At 43.8% G+C, this 21,874-nt stretch overlaps 1 protein-coding gene across 1 annotated transcript in view; it reads right to left on the bottom strand.

Annotated features, from left to right (window-relative positions):
• Positions 1–15,317, bottom strand: part of LOC310789804 (cilia- and flagella-associated protein 70-like) — a gene marked incomplete at its 5' end in the record, with an annotated part of 125,897 nt that extends 110,580 nt beyond the window's left edge. The window contains 4 exons of the mRNA XM_083651483.1: positions 2,352–2,437; positions 3,660–3,758; positions 13,600–13,783; positions 15,246–15,317. Of these exons, the coding sequence (XP_083507609.1) occupies positions 2,352–2,437; positions 3,660–3,758; positions 13,600–13,783; positions 15,246–15,317 (441 nt within the window). The remainder of the gene's footprint in view (positions 1–2,351; positions 2,438–3,659; positions 3,759–13,599; positions 13,784–15,245) is intronic.
• Positions 15,318–21,874: the final 6,557 nt, after the last annotated feature.

Raw genomic sequence — 21,874 nt, 5'->3', positions numbered from 1 at the left:
GCTGGGTCGTGCATTTAGACACCCGGTAAGATAGGCACAAAACACCGGCCACATGTTCTGTGTCCCTGCAGTGGACCAAGCTTCGAAGAGGAAGGAATGCCCATGATGAACGAGGTAATGGCTGGGAGAGGTTAGATCCAGCCGGTCCCTGACACGCTGCACACCGCCTCGCTCAGCTGGTTCTGATGTGGGCTATCGGCATTGGGGTCTGGTAACGCTAAAGTTCCGATTGCAGGGAGCTGGATGTCGATAGTAATAATAATAATAATAAATTTTATTTGGAGGCGCCTTTCAGAACACCCAAGGTCGCCTTACAGTGCATATAAAAACAGTTTCACGTAATAAGAACATATAGCCTACATATTAAAAACAGGGCAAATTACAGCAGGAATAAAACATAGCTAAGAAGGAAGGAAAATGCAGATTGGTTGGGGAAAAGTGACATTAATAGTGGTAATTAACACATGAATTACGGTATTACTGAACACAGTGTGTTGATGTATGTGTTGATGAGGAATTAACTATGATGATATAGGCATAGCCTACTTAATTAATAGTAATTCATATATGACTCGGTGTGTTCATCAAACATACCTTTCATTAGTTGATGATGCGGTAAGCATCAATTAATGGCTTAATTCATCATGAGTTAAGCATGCATTCATGCACATGTTTGCACCAGTATTGTAAAGTGTTACCGATTTTGTCTGGTGTTTGATATGATTTACACAGATAGACATCTTGTTGTCTGGTGTTTGATATGATTTACACAGATAGACATCTTGCCCTGCTAACTAGGTAATTCGCCTTTTTCACTTCTCACCCAATTCACCCATTTTTGTCCAAAAGACAGGAAGTAACACAGACAGGTGCAAGCAAGACATTAATGAGGGTTTCCAACTTCCAATTCATTTAGGTGATCCAGCGTCAGGGCCCTTGTTAATGTCTTGCTTGCACCTGTGTTACTTCCTGCCTTTTAGACACAAAATGGGTGAATTGGGTGGGAAGTGAAAAAGGCTAATATCACTGTATAGATGAAGATTGTTCCTCACAGCCACAAATATCAGAATATGTGAGATGATTGGCAGGGTTCCTACTAGGGGTGCTCCAAAAAATCGATTCTGAAAGGATCGCGATTCTTAATGCCACGATTCTTGGATCGATTCCAAACTCCCAAGAACCGATTCATCTTTGTATTGTAATTTTTTTTTTTTTTTACAGTGCACATGAAGGCAACATGCAAGATACCGGCTGAATAAGTGTCCAAATGTTCATGTCATTTGTGTACTGTACTGCCACGGTGCTACCACCTCTTGCACTTAAGAACTCTGGTTAATGTATTCCCCCCAAAATCTATAAATCCTTTTCAAAGTCTACAGATTCCCCCCAGCCTATAAATCCATCTTATCTGAAGAACATAAGGGGGGAATTCCCCCCTAGTTTGCAAAATGAATTTAGGCCCTGACTGCAATACGTCAGAAGTTGAATTTGAAGTTCAGCATTAATACATTTGTCATTTTTTGTCTTAGATTTACCTTTGTGTGTTATTGCAATATAAAACTACATAATTGAGAATCGATTCTAGATTCTGGAATCGAGAATCGTTGGAATCGAGAATCGTTGGAATCGAGAATCGTTGGAATCGAGAATCGTTGGAATCGAGAATCGATTCTGGAATCGGATCGTGACCCCAGGAATCGGAATCGGATCGGATCGTGGCTTAGCCGGATCGGAGCACCCCTAGTTCCTACATGCTTTAAATGTTAAAACTCCATATTTTTCCAGATCCGGTCTATGTTCTTGACCGGATGTGATTTTGGTGCAGGGTATTTCATATAATGCTTTAGAAGGAGAACTCTTTGCCGGGGCAGGTGCGCGGGGCAGGGGGGTGCGCGGGGCAGGTGCGCGGGACAAGGACAAAGTGTTCAGGTTTTTTTTTTAAGGTCACAGACCGAAACGTCACAGAATCAATCTTTATTGCAGGTTTGGACAGTGTCCGGGACTCCCTTTTTACATAATGCATGCTGACAGCTGCCCTCTATCTGAACATTATTCTTCACATCAACACAAACGATTGACTCAAAGTTGGTCTACAACAACAAAAAAGCTAGAATTATGTATTGGACCTGAACCACAATATTTTCCATACTTCTCCAGACATGTTCTCAAATTCCCAAACTATTCAAGACTACTTTTCCAGACTTTCCAGACATGCATAGGAATCCTGAACAAGCTCCTCTTACACAGTTTGAACACTGTGATGATCCACAGTCTATCTAAGAGCCTTGATGGTTACTGTGTGTGTTCAAGTCATGTGACCTGTGGCAGGGAAAAGCCAGAGGCTATCTGACCTTAAAGCTGGAGTCCTGGGACACAGCCTCTCCTGGAGAGCCAGGCACTGGATGCAGTAGGACTGTGCAGGAGAAGCTGCTCTGACCTGCGGACGAGAAGAGCAGAAAACACTGTGCAGATGCTGCTCTGACCTGTGGAAGAGAGAAGGAACACCAGCAGAAAACACCGTGCAGATGCTGCTCTGACCTGCGAACAAGAGAAGGAACACCAGCAGAAAACACCGTGCAGATGCTGCTCTGACCTGTGGAAGAGAGAAGGAACACCAACAGAAAACACCGTGCAGATGCTGCTCTGACCTGTGGAAGAGAGAAGGAACACCAGCAGATGCTGCCATTTGAGATGTACATTCTTGCCTGACTGCATTAATGGCTGAATCAAAATGCCCAGCATCCAATAATAGTCTGTTGCTTTGCCAGTGTCGCCATTTCAATAGTAATCAAATGTATCGACTTATGTCCTCCAAGTCTCTCTGGAGAATCTTCACAGACATTTTGGACAATGGTCTAGATCAGTGATACTCAACTTGCGGCCCGGGGGCCAGATGCGGCCAACGATAGGGTGCAGAGTGGCCCCCCGACCATTTTCTAATTCACAATTGAAAACTAATGTTAAATAAAGTTTGACTGTGCTGCAGCTAAATGGTCAAATATGGCTGTCTGCTCGCTGCCCAGGCACTGGGCATACTGTAAGTATGTACTTAACTAACTTCACTTAACCTAACTAACTATCTTGTGTGCACAAGATTGTGAGACTAAACTCCGGCTGACACCCTAAAAACCTACAATCTGCTACAGAAAGATTTATATTAATATTTTATTAATTGGCCCCTGGCCTCCTGTCATTTTGCAAAAGTGGCCCCTGGGCAAAGCAAATTGAGTATCCCTGGTCTAGATTAAAGACAAATCACACTGCCGCTGTGCCGCAGGATCGATTGAATTTAGCAGTAGTTAGTGGAGCTCGCAGGCTAGCTAGCTGGCTAACAAGCTACCAACCAACTGCTAGGCCCAGGCCAGCTTGAACCCCTAATAAGTTATTTCATTCATCATGTCCGTATTGCAATCGATTGTGGGTAATTAAATCAGTCAAATGTGATGAAGTCTGCCCCCCATGTGGAGGAATTCCGCTTGAGGCCCCTTGTGGACTGATGGAGCCCTCAGCACTCAAGTTGGTGAAGTCCGGACATTTGGAGTCAGCACTGTCTGTGTGTGTGTGTGTGTGTGTGTGTGTGTGTGTGTGTGTGTGTGTGTGTGTGTGTGTGTGTGTGTGTGTGTGTGTGTGTGTGTGTGTGTGCGTGTGCGTTGTCTTACCATGCAGCAGAGGCAGCAGGTCGACAGCAGCTTGGCCCAACACGGCCATCTTCTCTTCCTTGTGTTTCTTCTCCTTGGGCAGTATCTCTGTCAGAGTCACTGAAGACAGGACCAGTCATACACATACATAAGAAGACAGTCACATTAACCATATAATATATACATACATACGTACATACATACATACATACATACATACATATACATACATAAGAAGACAGTCACATTAACCATATAATACATACATACATACATACATACATACATACATACATACATACATACATACATACATATACCATGGTCTGGGTGAATACTCGATTCTGATTGGCTGCAGGGTGTCCATTAAAAAGTGATAATGTACAGTTGGTAAAGTCATTCAGCCAAATGGTCTGTTCACCATTCATATCAATGCGCCATAGTTTCAAAAGTGTTATCAAGAGAGCAGTTTGAGCTCTATACCCCCGTTAAGGGTTAATATGACACTTTTGGAAGTTGAGAAAAAAAATTAGTCGGTCAAAGTAACTACCGTAAATTCCGGACTATAAGGCGCACCGGTGTATAAGCCGCACCTTCAAAGTTGACTATTTTTTTCTTATATAAGCCGCACCGGACTATAAGCCGCGGGTGTTTTAATGGTATTTTTTGTTTTTTTTACAGTGCACACAGTGTCCGCGGTGTGGTGAAAAGAGGGCAAGAGAGGAAATTAAAACAGAAGTGGATTTATAGTTAGAAAGAGTGCTAAAGAAGAGAGAATTCCGTTTTTTATTTTTTTATTTTAGTTACTCACAGTACTATTGACCAGTCCAACTCAAAAGATATTCGGCAGTTTCACTTTGAGCTCTTGTTCCGCCGCTGTCCATCAATGGTTATGACGAGTCTCGCTGGGTACAGTACGCCAAAGCGATATCCATTGACTTTAACCTTTTCGATGATGCTGTTGTATGTTGCGCGTTTCTGTTGCACCAACGCGGAGAGGTCCTGCCGGACGAAAAAGCGCGTACCCTCCCAGGTGAGGGGCTTCTTCCCCGCAGCCTGGAGGATGAGTTGACGGTCGGGCCAGCGGAGTAGGCAGATGAAGATGGCCCTCGGTGGCAGGCCGGGGTCTGGACGTGGCCGAGGCGCCCGGTGTGCCCTGTCCACCTCTGGTGGTTTCTCGCCTTCCTTCAGGTCCAGGATGTAACACAGGATTTTGCCACGAAAGCGTCCATGTCACCAATCTCAGCTCCCTCTTTTACATTGATCAGGCGAATGTTATTTCTTTTACTCCTGCTGATTAAGTCATCAACCTGCGTGTGCAGCGTTTCGATGTTTTTGCATTTTATCCACTTTCGGACTCACTGTGTTGTTTTTGTCCTCCAGTGCGCTGATGCGCTTTTCCGCATTAGAAACTCTGTTCACGGTTGCATTATTTTCTTTAGTGAGTGAGTGGATGGACTTCTGCACGTTTTCAAACTTGTTTTCAAGCTGCTCAAACCTCTGAGCGATGTCGGACTTAATCGATAGTGTTTCACGGAGTAAAAGTTTAGCCCAAGCCGTGTATCTCCAGCCTCCAGCAGGTGAGTCATTTCCTCATTCATGGCGGTGATTGCTTCGTCTTTTTCTTTCTGCTTACCTGTGTTGTGTTATGTTATGTTATGTTATGTTATGTTGTTAAAAGAGGGCAAGAGAGGAAATTAAAACAGAAGTGGATTTATAGTTAGAAAGAGTGCTAAAAAAGAGAGATTTTTTTTTTTTTTTTGGAAAAAATCCATAGATAAGCCGCACCGTTATATAAGCCGCAGGGGCCAAAAAAGGCCAAAAAACGGGAAAAAAGCCGCGGCTTATAGTCCGGAATTTACGGTATTTAAATCACCCGTGTGCTCAGTTTATCAAAAATAACTCTTATTTACAATTTTGATTTTCGTTTTGGAGATTCCCTCTCCTCCCTCTCCTGAGAGAAGCCGGCTCTGTTCTGGTCAGCTGACAGAAGCCGGGCTCTCAGCTGTCAACTGTCAAACCCTCTGTTCACAACTTGCAGCAAACAGCAGCCAGGTGCTCTGGGAGAGCGTGCGCTGCCTCTTATCACTGATACAAATCAAGTCAAAGAGGAAAAAGACGAGATCAACAAAAACAAAACAACGAAATGGGGAGTTAACAGCAACACACTGAGAGACGTCCTTGTACAAAACATACCTGGACTCCAACATACTGAAAGCAGATAGTTTTCACTCCTGCCTCGCGCCATTTACGTCTTATAAGACCCGCAGACGTAAACGCAATTCCCTGGAATGCGAGTTTAAACGACCCAGTTACATGGCGTTGCATTCTTAGACATTGACGTTTTATTTTGTATGTTGTTACATAGGCTACAATTGGCCAAATTATTAGTTAGCTTGATTCTAGAATTGTGCCAGGTGTAGAAACTAAGCAGCCATTTTATCCAATGATAGCCTAATCTTGAGGGGACTATTTTGTCTCGCCGGTTCTCAACTCATATTCAAGGTTATGAAAACTAGATTTTGATTGCAAAATCCATGGAAATATAAATGAATGGTCTTGTTTTGTTTCTTTGGCAAGTGACCATGGTATAAGCGGGTTAATGCACTTTGAGGTGTCCATTATCACTTTTTAAGGGACGACGTGGAGGCGTGAACCGTCCGAGGTGAAGCCGAGGATGGTTGCCTCCGCAACACCTCGTCGTGCATTAACCCTTACATACATACATACATACATAAGAAGACAAGTCACATTAACCATACATACATACATACATACATACCATTGACAGTAAATATATGGACCACCTTAGCTATATGTTTTTGACACAGCAAAATTAAGCTCATTTCCCGATATTGTTTGATTTCGTTTGATTGGATGAATGGATTTTCCTGTTGCATTGTGGGAAATCTGTTCAAACCTGGAGCCGGGAAAACAGGAAAGGGCAATGGACGGGACTCGGGGGAGGGTTTCCTCCGCCACGGCATCCATCTTGTTCATCTTGTTTTCCCTGCTAGCCGTTAGCTTGGCTAACAAATGTTGCTAACTTAATTGCTATTGCTAGCCTTGCTCCATTGCTCTCATAGTGAATACAGTAGCCCGAAGAAAAAACAGAGTATTATTTCCTCCAGACCTCGCGCGGCATCACCAGCCTGCCGCTTGCATCTTCCACAAAATCGAGGTAATCTTATTTTGTTTCTTTTTTTTTCAATAATATTTTTATTCAATTTTAAATTTTACAAGACAGGACAACGACAAAGACAAAGACAAAAAAAACAAAAACAAAAAGACAGGGCAGCTTAAACACTTCACAAAGACATAGATGTGGACAACAATAAAGAAAAGGATGGACAGATGAATGATAATACGATAAAATAAATTAAATTAGATGTACAAGGCAAAAGGCAGTGCTCAGGTGGCAGTATCACTTCGGTTGAGGTATCCAATAGTCAGTGTCTCTGCTAGGTTAGGGTCGATATATTTCAGGTAGGGCTCCCACACTTTATAAAAGACATCGGTTGTTGAGTGTAGCATACATGTCATGAACTCCAAAGGCATAAGCTGCATAATTATCTGGTGCCAGTTCCTCTTTGTTGGAGGTTTGTCTTTAATCCAAAATAAAAGAATATTTTTTCTAGCAGCAAAAGTTAATAAATTAAATAGCTGTTTGTGATGTTTATAAACGAGTTTCTTATGGGGAAGACCAAGAATAAGGCTGACAGGGTCTGGGTCCAACTCCACACCAAAGATGACACTCAACTGCTGCACTATGTCTGACCAGTATCGTTCTATCTTAGGACATGACCATATGCAGTGAGTGTAATCTCCGACCTCTATCTTACACTTAAGGCAGAGGGGAGACAGGCTAGCATTCATTTTATGACGAAGGCTGGGTGATATTTGCAATCTATGTATAATTCTTAGCTGCATCGACCACAGTCTGTTGCACAGAGATTCTTTTGGCATTATCAAATATATCACACCAGTCCTCGTCATCAATCTCCACCTCAAGGTCCCTCTCCCATATCTGCTTGGTGGCCAGGGTGTTCAGAGTAGAGGTAGACCTTAATAAGCTATAAAGAAAACCAATAAAACCTTTACTTGGACCAAGTGAGAGTACCCTTTCGACCTCAGAGGCTTCTATATTTGTTGTTAATGTTGTACGCCGGAGTATGAAGTCCCTCACCTGCAGAAACCGAAAGAAATTTTGGTGTGACAAATTATATTTTTGCTGTAACTGGTTAAAGGACATCAGGATAGGGCCATCAAATAAATCCCCTAAAACTAGTAGCCCCCTATCCTTCCAAATGTTAAAACCAAGGTCACTAAGACCTGGAGGGAAGTCAGGGTTCCCCTGAATTGAAGTAAGAGGTGATGTTAGTTTGGTTCGGCCCTCCATCGATCTAACCAATTTCCATGCCTTTAGAGCAGGGATGTCAGAGATACGGCCCGCGGGCCGGATCCCGCCTGCGGGCAGGTTTCATCCGGCCCGCGAGATGTTTTGGAATATTAAAAAAATATATATATATATATATATATTATTATTATTATTATTAAATTCGCACCCCATTATCATGAACTACGTGGGGCTAATAAGCAAGCTAAGAGTTCATTCATAAGTTAATTAACCTGCACTACAAGGAAGTATGTCAGTAGGTCATCAGGTGTAAACAAAGCCGCCATGATGCCACGTTGGAATTGAATCGCGCATTCAGCTACCTACCAAAAAACAAAAGAATCAACAAGATCAGGCGCGGACTGCATAATCCGGCACGTCGGGCAAATGCCCGGTGGCCTGGCCTGGCCACAGTCAGGCCACTCACTGAACAGCAGGCCAGGCGCCGCCTACTGGTTTACTAGTGGTTTTATTACTTTATTCAGGGTTAAAGTGGGTGCATCTCATTGTAAACTTGGACTTGGCCCAAATTGGGCTTCAAACGGCCCAAATTGGGCTTCAAACGGCCCAAATTGGGCTTCAAACGGCCCAAATCTGGCTTTAAACGACCCAAATTGGGCTTCAAATGGCCCAAATCTGGCTTCAAACGGCCCAAATTGAGCTTTAAACGGCCCAAATTGAGCTTTAAACGGCCCAAATTTTTCGACGCCGGCACGCGCGTCGGCCCGTATCGGCCTGGCCTGCTTGGTATCTAATGCCCGGCCTGAATTATGATCCCAGTCCACCCCTGAACAAGATGCTGTCGAAAAAGAGAAAGGTTGACACGGAATGCAGGCAGTTTCAAGAGAAATGGAAAGAGCAGTATTTCTTTTGTGAAGTAAATGGGTAAATGAGTCAAATTGATTTTTAGTAAAAAAAAAAATCCGGCCCCCATGAGGTCTCAGTTGAACAAATCCGGCCCTCTACCTAATATGAGTCTGACACCCCTGCTTTAGAGTATTAATAACAATTGGGTTTTTACACAGGCTTTTTACTGAAGCAAGGTTTCTAAGAAATAACAGGTTTCTGAGCGGACAATCACACTGAGCGGCTTCAACATCTAGCCATAGAGACTCTAAGAGGACTGGTCTCCCCTCAGCCACTCTTAATCTTATTTTCTAACTTAACGCTAATTGCATAGCATGACATTAACGCTAGCTACATGTCCATTTGTCATTACAGGAGGACGTTAGACTAGAGTAGCATAAGTTAACGTTATACAACGTTAAACAGTATTGCATGCTGCACAGATTCGGACGTAGACAGAAAACAAACGCAGTTCTGTTTACCTAGGTTACCTCTTTGAGATGAGGCAGACTCAAAGCATACTCATATGATCTACCAGCTATAGCGTTATATATCTAGCTAACGTTAGATGAGGGGGAACAAGGGGGTTCAACTCCTCTGGATAGTTTATCCACCTCTGCATTTACAGTATTTACCAATCGCACGTAGTGTTGGGTAAGCAAACGTTAACGTTATACAGTGATTAACAGTGTCTAATTCGTTTCTTCCAGGGGTAGCCGCCGTCCAGTACCAGATGGGACACACACAACAGAGGATCATGATTTGTGAAGATCAAAGCTATAATATTCTGTTCTCCTGAGATTAACGCTAAACTACACAACAGAGGATCATGATTTGTGAAGATCAAAGCTATACTATTCTGTTCTCCTGAGATTAACGCTAAACTACACAACAGAGGATCATGATTTGTGAAGATCAAAGCTATAATATTCTGTTCTCCTGAGATTAACGCTAAACTACACGTTACTGCTGATCAGTTGTTTCAACATAGGAAATTGCAATAACACACAAGCCAAATGCTGACATGAGAGATTTGCTTTGAACAATTGTAGCTAGTATCTGCCAGTGACCGGAGAATATTGTTATATTTGCTTGTTTTAATGCTTTTAACAAAGATAGCCTTGTTGTATATTATCATGTATAAGATTGTTGATGTCGAGTGAACACAAACCGAAGATTGGACCAGAGGACAGGACGACGGAGAAACTTAACCGACCAGCAGTCTGAGTCTGCTTCAATCAACGAATGCTTTATATTTATTGAAATGAAATATGGTGATATCTGGTGGTCTGAAATTACTCTCTCTAGCTAGGCTAACTGGCTCATATTATGTCATATTATTGTAACGTCTGAATCAGCGTTTCATAACTTTATAATAGCCTTACGTTTATAGCCTGGATGACGTTAGCTAATGCTACCCATCCTTCCATTGGTGTTACACGTTATATTTTTAACTGAGCTTTGCGGAATTACCTCAACACAATTGTGTATCAGCTTTAAATGTCCAATATATACAGCATTAAACAAACGACCAGCAGCATTCAAATGTGCAAAAACGTTATATTTATTGAAATGTGATAATGTCACAAGTCACATTACATAACGATATAGCGTTAGGTGTTCTTTTGATCAACAGACCTTTACTTTTAATCTCTGGCTACGTTGCTAGATAGTTAGCCGCAGATCAGCTCTGAAGCCCCAACTTGTATGGTCGCTGCCCGTCCACTAAAACCCGATTTCGATATAGCGTTTAGGTGTTCTTTTGATCAACAGACCTCATAACGGGGATCTATACTGTTACGTGTGTCTACTAAAATCATTAAAAGATCATAAAGGTAACGCTGTTATTGGTATTTTACTTTTAATCTCTGGCTACGTTGCTAGCTAGCTAGCTAGCCTGCCTTGGCAACTGTTTGGGATCATCTGGTTTCCTGTGGCTGGTGTCAATCAAGGAAAATCCCGCCCCCAAAGTTACAATTTTTATCGGCTCTTTTACTCGAAATGGGACCATAATTTAGAAAACGGAGCCCAGGAGAGCATGAAAAAGACTTGAAATTGTTTATTCAGACCATAAGATCATTCGGAAAATGTTTATTTAAGACACAGAACGAGAGAGAAGTCGGCTCATTTTTACATTGGAGCCAATGTACGTGTCGTCACTTCCGGACCTGACGTGCGCCCCCCTGCGGACTTTCGAATTGATGGAATTTCAGGACTGGCCTCATACATTCCCTAATTCTGTTGCCCACTGATAGATACATACATACATACATACATACATAAGAAGACAGTCACATTAACCATATAATATATACATACATACATACATACATACATAAGACAAGTCACATTAACCATACATAGATACATACTAGGGTTGGCACGATGGACGATGGCATCGACCATCGTGATGGGCCGACCCCCCATCGACCTCTGAGCCTTCTACATCGGATCATCGTAATAATTATCTGTTCGAATAACATTTTTGCCGTTTTAATAATAAAAAATACCAAGTCCACTTGACACACAACAACAACAACAAAACAACAAAACAACTGACTTCTCACGCGCGGGGGACGCCCGGGCGGCATTAAACGAGCGCACCCAGTTCAGACTCTGGGAAGCCCTACTCATTTCCCTGTGCGTTCAAACCGGGGGGGAGGGGCCTAGCCTAAATCTGGTCCACACAGCTCGGTGCACACAGCCCGTGCTCACATACACAGTCACTTAGAAAGTTCAAAAAGGAAGTGTAGTTCTAATGGTCCGAGTTAAAGCTACAATATGTTAGGTATGTGTGTGGACGAGATTCACCTTGGCCTCTCCCACAAGGAAGTGAGAGTGGAGACAGAAGGCGCCGTGGCTGTGGACGTGGCTCCTACGTCGGTTAAGACCACCAGTCTTCAGAGTGCACTTATGCCTGTTGCACCAACAGGGCTTACGTCTGAACACTACACCCGGTCGTAGCGATGCGCGTCCATGTGAAAGCATGGGAATGCCCACTGGAATGCGGCACGCGACCTGTTTAGAAGAGTGTGGTGACGTCAAATGACGCTGCGCTGATGGGTAATCGGCTGTAGTGTGGCTAATGTTAGCGGCTAACTGTTACTTGTCGTTACTTTAAATGGCAGTAAAACGCCACTGAATGACCAAATTGATTTAACTTTTAACCATTTCGATTTCCACTTTCCATACGGACCCCCAGCATTGGTTAGTTGTTTATAACGTGACTATATTTATAACGTTTATAACGTACTCCGGTTTCCAGTTTATAACTCGGGTCTGAATACAGCCAGAGTGACAGCACGGCTGTATTCAACCCTCAATTATAAACCGCAAACCGGAGTACATTATAACGTTATGAATATAGTCACGACGTTAACAACTAACCAATGCTGGGGGTCCGTATGGAAAGTGGAAATCGAAATGGTTAAAAGTTAAATCAATTTGGTCATTCAGTGGCGTTTTACTGCCATGTAAAGTAACGACAAGTAACAGTTAGCCGTATCAGGCGGAAATGACGACTAAATACATACAGTCCGGAAGTACAATCAATAATTTAATATAGGTCTATACAGGAAATGCGTACATGTGTAAGCCCACGGGTTAGAGAAGGACATGAAAATACTGTTACAAAATACATGTCATGTCATTGAGTTATTGATTGTACTTCCGGACTGTATGTATTTAGTCATCATTTCCGCCTTACACAACACAACGCTGATGAAGGCTTGACGCTGAAACGTTCGTTGTGTGCCGTCCCAGGTAGGGATGCAGCGGTATACCGTTTGAAGGTATACCGCGGTTTGAAAACGTCGCGGTATCAAAACCACTAAAATTTGCCGTCATACCTTCCCCACAGTATCAGCTGTTTCCCCAAAACAAAGTGCCCAGGTCGCTTGCAGAGTGCAGCTTACGTGGCCCCTCCCCCTGGCTGCATGCCTACCTAGACTAGAGCACAGTAGAGAGGAGCCGCAAGGACCCCCCTGAACTTTCCCCCATCTAAAAAGACGACGTCGGCTGTATGGGAATATTTCGGCTATTGTAAAAACACAAATGGTCTGCAATACCGCGATACCGTGAAACCGTGGTATTTTTGTCCAAGGTTATCATACCGTCAAAAACTCATACCGTTGCATCCCTAGTCCCAGGTGACTTACGGTATTCAATTTCTCAAAGGACATTTTTGAGTGCTGGCCTACTTCTTCTATAAACATGCTAACACAAAGCTGGTTGCGAGAGACCTGCAGAGCCAAGCTGAGTCGCCCGCCTCGACCCCAAGCAAGCAGCAAAAGCTTGCTTTTCACCAGGTATCAAAATCAGAGATGAACAGGCTTGTTGCCTCCTACATGGTAGAGGAAATGTTGCCAGTTTCAACAGTAGAATGAAATCGCCATTTTTCAGAAACATATTACAGATGGCAGGGAACGGACAGCTACCATCAGACAGGAAGAGTTTTGCAACCTACCTTATTACGATAGAGATTTGTGCTAATATATGGGCATATATGTAAGGTTTAATGTTGTATTGTTAACTGGCAAATTACGTGACAATGCATCTCAGGCGATGTTACGGAGTAACGCAAAAGTAATGTAACGAGTAGTGTAACAAATTACTTTCTCCAGGGAGTAATCAAGTAAAGTAAGGCATTACTTTTTTTGAAAGTAATGTGTAATGTGTAATACATTACTTTTTTGAGTAACGGACCCCAACTCTGCTTACGTATGACAGGCTTGTGGGCAAGATTGTCGAGGGCCTGAACGCCGTCTGAACAGAGGAAGCTGCAGGCAAAGTGGTAATCCACGCTCCTCTCGACAGACGCCTCCTGCTGCCGTGACTCTCCCAGCACCACACCATCCAACTCAGCCCGCACAAAGCTCTGCAGGCTGTCTGCTCTGTTGCCCCGCTGAGGAGAGGTTCAGATGAGAGGAGAGGAGAGGGGAGAGGAGAGGAGAGAGTAGAGAGAGAATGAAGTGAGAGAGAAGAGGAGAGGAGAGAGGAGAGGGAAGAGGAGAGGAGAGGAGAGAGGAGTAGAGAGAGAATGAAGTGAGAGAGAAGAGGAGAAGAGAGGAGGAGAGAGGAGTGTGTTAAGATGAGAGAAGAGAGGACAGAAGAGAGAAGAGGAGAGGAGGAAGTGAGAGAGAAGAGGGGGAGAGGAGAGGGGAGGAGGAGAGAGGAGAGGAGATGAGGAAACTTAACATCTATTGCAATTCTCAGTGCCATAAATCCTAACTCTGAATAAAGCGAGTAAATATACAGTAGCCTACTGTATAGTAGTATACTTTTATTTAGAGAGCATATATTCTAGTAGCTATCTTTTTATGACTTTGTAGGTTATAACTCTTGAGTGATCCTCTTTGTTTTTATTGGGGTATTATGTTTGTTTGTCCTGTAAGTTGAGGAGTGATATAATGGCCAGCCTCCCCTCCCTACCGTGAGAGGAGTCTGGCGCCACGGAAACAGGCAACTGGGATAAGCCCTCCCCTGCTCTACAGCTGCTCTCCATTGGAGCGACTGTTTCAGTGTCTGCCGGTCGTGCCGTATGTCCGCTCCCGGCTTATTACAAGCTCTGTCATTGGCTCCGACCATGTCAATCAGAGCGGCTTCCGCTCCCTCCTCCCTGTGTGTCGCTCACTGTAAATAGTGTCCTGCCGCCTCAGTGAAAACAGCTAATGCTAACTAGCTAGCAAGCTAACGGCAGAAACCTACACGCTAGCTCGTTGCTACACGCTGAAAACGGCAAGTTGGATTGTTGGAAACTATTTTCCAAGGGCACTGCCGCTAAGCGCCGCCCATCGCAATCCCACTATGGAGACCTGCGGTGCCAGAATCCTCTCCCGGTAGGGAGGGGAGGCTGGCCAGCGAGACTAGTAAAGTGGTGGTTGTCCGCCGTGTTTTGCTGATCCTGTCGCATAATAAACTAGAAAACTAGAAACTAGAAAACAGATCTGCGCCAGGACCGCGTTTTCCCCCAAGCTGACCCATAGACCATGTGTATGACGAGACATCGTCTGAATGCAATGTGTTAGTGAGTGTTGTCATACTGAGATGCTATTGTAAATCATATATTGTTATTGTTATTGTCTGCTTTTATTTTAGTGTTTTGTTTATGTATTCATGATGGGTTTATTGTATGTGTTGTAACCCACGTATTTATGTGTTTTTGTCAAGTTGTTTATTGTGCGTTTGTGTTAGAATAATTGTTTCGTTTTTTTGATTAGGGGATGCGGTTACGCGTAGAAAGGTGGGATTGGGGTTTCTCAAGGGCAGTCTGACTGAGTGTATGCCTGTGTATGTTTTCATAACACTGGGCCAAATAACCAGTCTCTATTTATGTATTACTAGTGCAGTGCCCGTTCCCCCCAAACCTTCCCCCCTTTCAACACCCTGTGGGCGTCCCCACCCCCCACTGCACTCCCGTCAGGTCCCCCTAAGTGCATTCCGGAAGTTTGAAGTCGATCCGACAAACGGTTCTCGAGATCCGCGAAGGACAGTCACAGACATACAGAAGTCGATCGGACACAGTCCTGGAGGTACGTGAAAGCTGTGGTGTTATAGGTTGAATTGCACAAAGTTTACCACTGAAATTTCTGGGGTTCCCAGCAACGCCCCCAGCAAGTTTGAAGTCGATCGGATGAATAGTTCTCGAGATACAGTAACCCGCTTTTTGTGTTGTAGTAGGTAGTAGTAGGTGGCACTATGACTATGCATAAGTCCAAATTGCATGAAATGCTGCACCGCACTCCATCCGGGTCCGAGCAGCACACCCAAGTTTGAAGTCAATCGGATGAATGTTTCTCGAGAGAAACAGCTTTTTGTGTTGCCAGTAGGTGGCGCTGTCAAATTGCAAGAAACTCAGCAGTGCAATACATTGAGTTCCCAGCAGCACACTCATCAAGTTTGAAGTCAATCGGATGAACGGTTCTCAAGATAAATCACTTTTTTTGTTGCCAGTAGGTGGCGCTGTGCCGAATTGTACGAAATTCTGCAGTGTACTGTGTGGAGTTCCCATCAGCGCACTCAGTGCATGGAAACAGGTAACTGCACTCCGTCACTTACTCCTTAGCACACAGTTTGAACACCAACGGTTCTCGAGATATGGAACGCACTAGCCCCATAACGTGACGCCAGCTACTGTACTCCGAGATATTCTCGTACAGCAGTCGGCGTCACACAGAGTTAGAATCCTCAATAGGTGGACAAGGCTGTTGAAAAAGCTCTCCTACCCGTAACCGACCTCCGATTGCAGATCCGAAGATAGGATCGCCAGCCTAGTGAAGCCAGTAAGTTCGCCGGGGCGGTTAAATGATACTGCTGCGTGAAACAACCGTTTAGAAGCAGTCTTTGCACAGCCTGCACTGAATTTACAGCAGGGTGTGTTTGATCTCACTATCATGGTGGAGCGCTTGCACGCGGCGAGCAAACAACACATGCGGCTGACGGCTGTCAGTGATCAACGCGAATCCAGCACACCTGGGAAACAAAACATGTCATGAAATACTCAAACTCCCAAGGTTCCTGTCGGCACTAGGAAGCTTCTCCAGTCCTCAATAAGGCACAGGCTGTGCAGCAGTATCATTTAACCGCCCCGGCGAACTTATTGGCTTCACTAGGCTGGCGATCATATCTTCGGATCTGCAATCGGAGGTCGGATACGGGTAGGAGAGCTTTTTGAACAGCCTTGTCCACCTATTGAGGATTCTAACACTGTGTGTGACGCCACTGCTGTACGAGAATATCTCGGAGTACAGTAGCTGGCGTCACGTTATGGGGCTAGGAACGCACAGACGTACAGACAGACGCGGCCGAAAACATGATCTCCTGGCGGAGATAAAGATTGTGACAAGTCCTTCCCTCTCGCTTGAGACCAACACGACACAAGTCCTAAAGGTCTACGTAACGTTCTCTCGGACTCTTTCTGCTAGCTATTAGCTAACAGTTTAACATAACCCTGACAGTTTTAACGCTTCTGAAAACTAAACAAGCTTACCAAGTTATTACCACGGACAACAGTTATCTTCACAGGTACGGTTTTATCTGCAGCAGTTAGTCCTGGCTCCATGTTGACAAACAGAGAAATAACGTGCTGTATGAAGAGTCGACTCTATAACACAGAGCCCGTTTCCATGGCAGCGGTGACACTGGTGCTGTCAAACATTTCCACACGAGGTGTGACAAACTAACTTGCTGGTACTGCTCGTCTTTGGCTGCTTCTGATTGGTCAGTCTAGAGGTACATCACGTTTCTCTAAAACACTATTGGCTAATGGGGTAGCTGGGCGGGACTGAAGTTTTTGGGGTCTGACCGGGTCTGACACAGTGCGCTGGAGAGTTTTGGGTCAGGTCGGTGTGGGCGCTTCTGTCTGCTGTGTTTTGTAGCGGCTAGCTACAAAAAGCAAGCCAAGTCTACAATATTATAGCACTTTATATTTAGCAAGACAAATGTGTAATAGGTGTGTATGTAAGGCTAAAAGTGGCATGCTATGCTGTCGTAGGAGAACATACGCCAATGCCTGTTGTAGCCTGTTGTAGTTGTAACCGGAGAGTAGGCTACATACAGGGAGCTCCATCCGTGTCCATTCATCGCCACACTGGGACAGTCGGCGCTGTTTTCATCCATCACCAGCACTGAGGGAGACACCTGTGGCAATGAGTGGTCATTGCAGGTGACATCCAAACAGTGTTGCATTATGTGACATTACTAATGTCACATAATGCCACTATACAGCAAAGGCTTCCATCAATGGACCATATCCTCAATCAACATTGTGAGTGACTCTTAATTTTATGTTTTTATTTAGATGAAAATCTTTGAGATTATAACAGGATTGTGAGAATAAAGTCAGAATTCTGAGATTAAAGTCAGAATTCCGAGTTACTGTCAGAATTTTGAGAAAAAAGTTTGAGTTTTGAGATAGTCAGAATTCTCAGAATAAAGTCTTTATTCTCAGATTATAGTCAGAATTCTCAGATTAAAGTCAGAATTCTGTATACTACTATGTGACATCACTGATGATGTCACTGATGACATTATCGATGGTGTACCGGAATTTGAATGTTGCGGGTCCCTAGATTTTTGCCACATCAAAGTAGGGTCACGAGCCAAAAAAGGTTGGGAACCCCTGGGCTACTGGGAAGCAAAACACAGTGGCGATTCTAGAGTCTGTAGGGGCCCTAGGCAAAAATTCCCTGGGGGCCCCTCCATCCTCATCACCATCATTTTATTAATAACCTGACACCAATGAAAAATACATCAATATTATCATTGGAATTCCTCAAGTTCCTAGGACATATTTTATTAGCCTATTCATAACTTTCATACATGGTGCAAAGTTAACTTTTTCGTCCACCGGCCAAATGTCAAGTGAATGTTCAAATGTTGCAGCCACTCAATGGATTAGCATTGTTTGTTTTTGGCTGGTGGTGAGTGAATCAAATCTACCTACCAGCCACTTGCAGATTTATATTTTATTACCAGCATTTGGCTGGTGAGTCGTGGTGCTAATTGTGTGCCCTGCTTTCATAGCAATTAATACCTTAACTATTAGCTTAGCCAGGTTTGTAAGTGCCAAATGTGTTTCTGTGCTGTCGTATTTTTATTTGTCCATGGGGTGTCGCTGTGCCATGTTACCTGGGCTCAGGTGATCTTATATAGGTGCTGCCTTCACCTCTGCTCACTAGGTGTTTTGACCCGGAAGGGCAAATGGTTTTTGACCGTGTCACTACCAGCAGCGGGAACATTTGTTTGGTGCGCTGTTTCTGCCTTTACTTTCTGTGGAGAATAACTTTGCTGTATTCACATCGGTGATTATGGAATAAATGGATGGGTTCCGAACATCAAGGACAAGCCTTCTTCGTTGTTCTTATGCAGCACTCAATGCAATGTTATCGTATTACATCAGCTGTAGCGAGCGCATCAGCCAGGTCATCCGCGGTCTAAGCACCTCAGTAGCCTACAGTATCAGACTGGGCTCCTTTAACAATAGTCAAAAACCTTGCACAAGTAAGAACTTTTGTTTTGTTTGTTTAATTTACCGTTTAGTAACGTACGCGAGAGGATTGGGAGAGCTGTCGGGACAGCGCCGAGTTAACGTTATGCTGCCGATAGTTGCTTGGACTTTTATCGGCTAAGTTATTAAACTTGAAGCTACATTGGAGGACGTCAGTCGGCCCGGGGGAGGACCAGGAGAGCTGTCCGCTGGGAGCTGCCTGGACTAGCCAACGGGGGAGGACGCCTGCAGCCATTCCATGGGGGGCGAGGACGCAGGAGCTACGGGGCTAGTGCCAAGCTAGCATGGAGCATCGTACCGATCGTACCACGATCGTACCAACCAGCATCATCATCCAACGGCGCCCAACGCATTGGTATGGATGTATGTGTAGCGCTACACTAATGGCCATTTAATGTGTGCACACAGGGGGAATATAAAATCCAATGCATTGGTTGCCTTTGCGGTCGGCATTTCGAGACTTTCAATTGACTTGCTCGTTGAGCGTGAACTTGTGACTTTTTCGTGACCGACTCGTTACTGCGTCAGCATGGCTGATGTGAACGCGCCCGCGGAAGGGGCTGTCGGGACTTGTGTGCGAGCCAAAGCTAGTAAACCTAGTGCTAGTGTGACTGGCGGTGTTGAGCCACAAAGGGAAAAGCGGGTGGTTACTAGGCCTGGGCGATATGGCAATTTTTTTTATCACGATATGGTTTCTTATATCGATCGATGTCGATATTTATCACGATATAAATTTATCAATAATACTAATTGCACATAAAAAGCCCATGAAGAATTTTAGGGGCACAATTAAAATTCAATGCAGAGCGATATAGAATGTATAAGATACGACTCTATTAATCTCTGACCGGTTACAATTAAGTTGAATTCAATTCAAAGTATTCTCATGAGAGAGGCTCAATGCAGCTCAATGGCTATTGTTGTCATTAAATGATAACCCTTTATTTAGTCATCTGTTTGTCCATACTATTCACTTATGGCTTTTTAACTCATTCACCGCCAGTTTAGGACTGCCAATATTTAGCACAGGCCAAAGATTTTCATAATTGTTGGTCATCTTTCAAGACCCACAGTAAATTATCTATTAGCACCAGAGTGATTTGCAATACCTCAAAATGAAGATGTACGTGTCTGGGTTCACCAGGAAAAAAAAAGTGAGCTTTTAGCATGTTCTGTACTCTACTTATAGCCATTTATATACACCCTGTTTTCAGCCAAAAAGTCTCTGTGAGAAAAGAAATTGCAGAAAATGGCATTTATGTACACAGCACACAATATCAGGCAGAACTCGCTCTCAATTCTTTTATTTTGAACTGTATTGACATCAGACATGTAAATATTATTCATTATGACACAAATGACAAAAAAATATATATATATATATATATATATATATATATATGAAGTGCTTTTTTTACATTCAACAATACAGTTTGCTCAGTGTGAGTGAGTGTACAGACAGACACACAGACAGACAGACAGACAGACAGACAGACAGACAGACAGACAGACACACCGACAGACAGACAGACAGACAGACAGACAGACAGACACACACACACACACACACACACACACACACACACACACACACACGATCCCCCTTTTAGATTTCTAACCCCACTTAGGATAAGCAATAACCACGCCCTGTGGCGCTGGGATTGGCCAGGAGCAACACTGGAGGGCACGCAGCCCAGCGATTTCATGAACCAACTGAATAGCTCTTGAGAAGGACAGCGGGCTGCTGTGACTGCCGCTTCTGCCTTGTTAGCTGTTTGTGTGTTTATTTTGTTTTCTTCTGGTCCACCCGTCCTCGTCCATGTCTCCCTGTCATATCCTCTCTGCTATTTGATCGTTCCCGTTTTCCCCTCGGCTATTCAACACGTCCTCACCGCCCTCGCAAACTGATCGATCATTTCCTCATTCCTCCGATGATCAAACACATCTCTTGATTACTTTCTCCCGTTTTCTCTCTGTGTGAAAGCCATTTATGTGGCGAGGCTGTGTGGAGGAGGAGAACAGCTTCTCCTCCTCCACACAGTTGTGACTCCGTCTCGTCTCTTTCGGGCTGGCACATAGGAACGGGGACCAGGATCGATCATGTTGGTCACGGGTTTGACTACTGCGGTTTCGATGTCCGCTGCTGTGCAGCAAGTCGATCAGCTCTGCAGCGCGGCGAGGGGGCATTTCAATGGCGTTTCTCCTCTGCAACAAGGAAGCGCGTTTCCTTTCCACCTTCTTCCTAATTTCAAACAACAGCTGCGGTATGTGTTTGATAACGTGCTGTCGGCTTGACTTTGAGGTTAGGGACCCGAAACTATGTCACAGGCTGGGTAAGTGTTTCAACTATGCGCTGCACTCATAAAAACAAAAACACGTCAAACACGTCATTGGCGGGGAGGGCTATTTCTGATAACACGTCAAAGACGTCATTGGCGGTGAATGAGTTAATGTAACTTGATCCATTTGCATTTTCATCTTATTATAATTGTTCTATGCTTGTTACTTGTTTTCCCTTATACCAGAGGTTCTCAAATGTTTTTCAGCCAAGGACCCCTTACAAGATAGAAAATATACCGGGGACCCCCTCATTCTGATTTGTGATTTTGGGCTAAGCTTAATTGTTTCCACGGTAACGTGCTTGACTTTTAATTTGATAGGTTTGTTATTAGAATGTAATCCATGAACCATTTTAGATTTAAAGCATAAACTATTTTCGTTGAACTATGAAGATTTTGCAAAAAAATATATATCTATATATATTTTTTTATTACATTACATTTACATTACGTCATTTAGCAGACGCTTTTGTTTTGTCCAAAGCGACTTGCAATATCACAATTTGTCAACAGTAGCCTACAGAAAACCACTATGCAACACAATCAATGACAGCCAAGATATTTTGATAGACTAGCACCATGTAGGAAGTAGTTTCAGAAGGAATAAGTAACATGTAGCATTTTTTTTTAATAAAAAAAACAAAACATT

Source organism: Poromitra crassiceps (assembly GCF_964638095.1).
Source record: "Poromitra crassiceps genome assembly, chromosome: 1".
Lineage (NCBI taxonomy): Eukaryota > Metazoa > Chordata > Actinopteri > Beryciformes > Melamphaidae > Poromitra > Poromitra crassiceps.
This window is presented reverse-complemented; position numbering and strand designations above follow the sequence as displayed.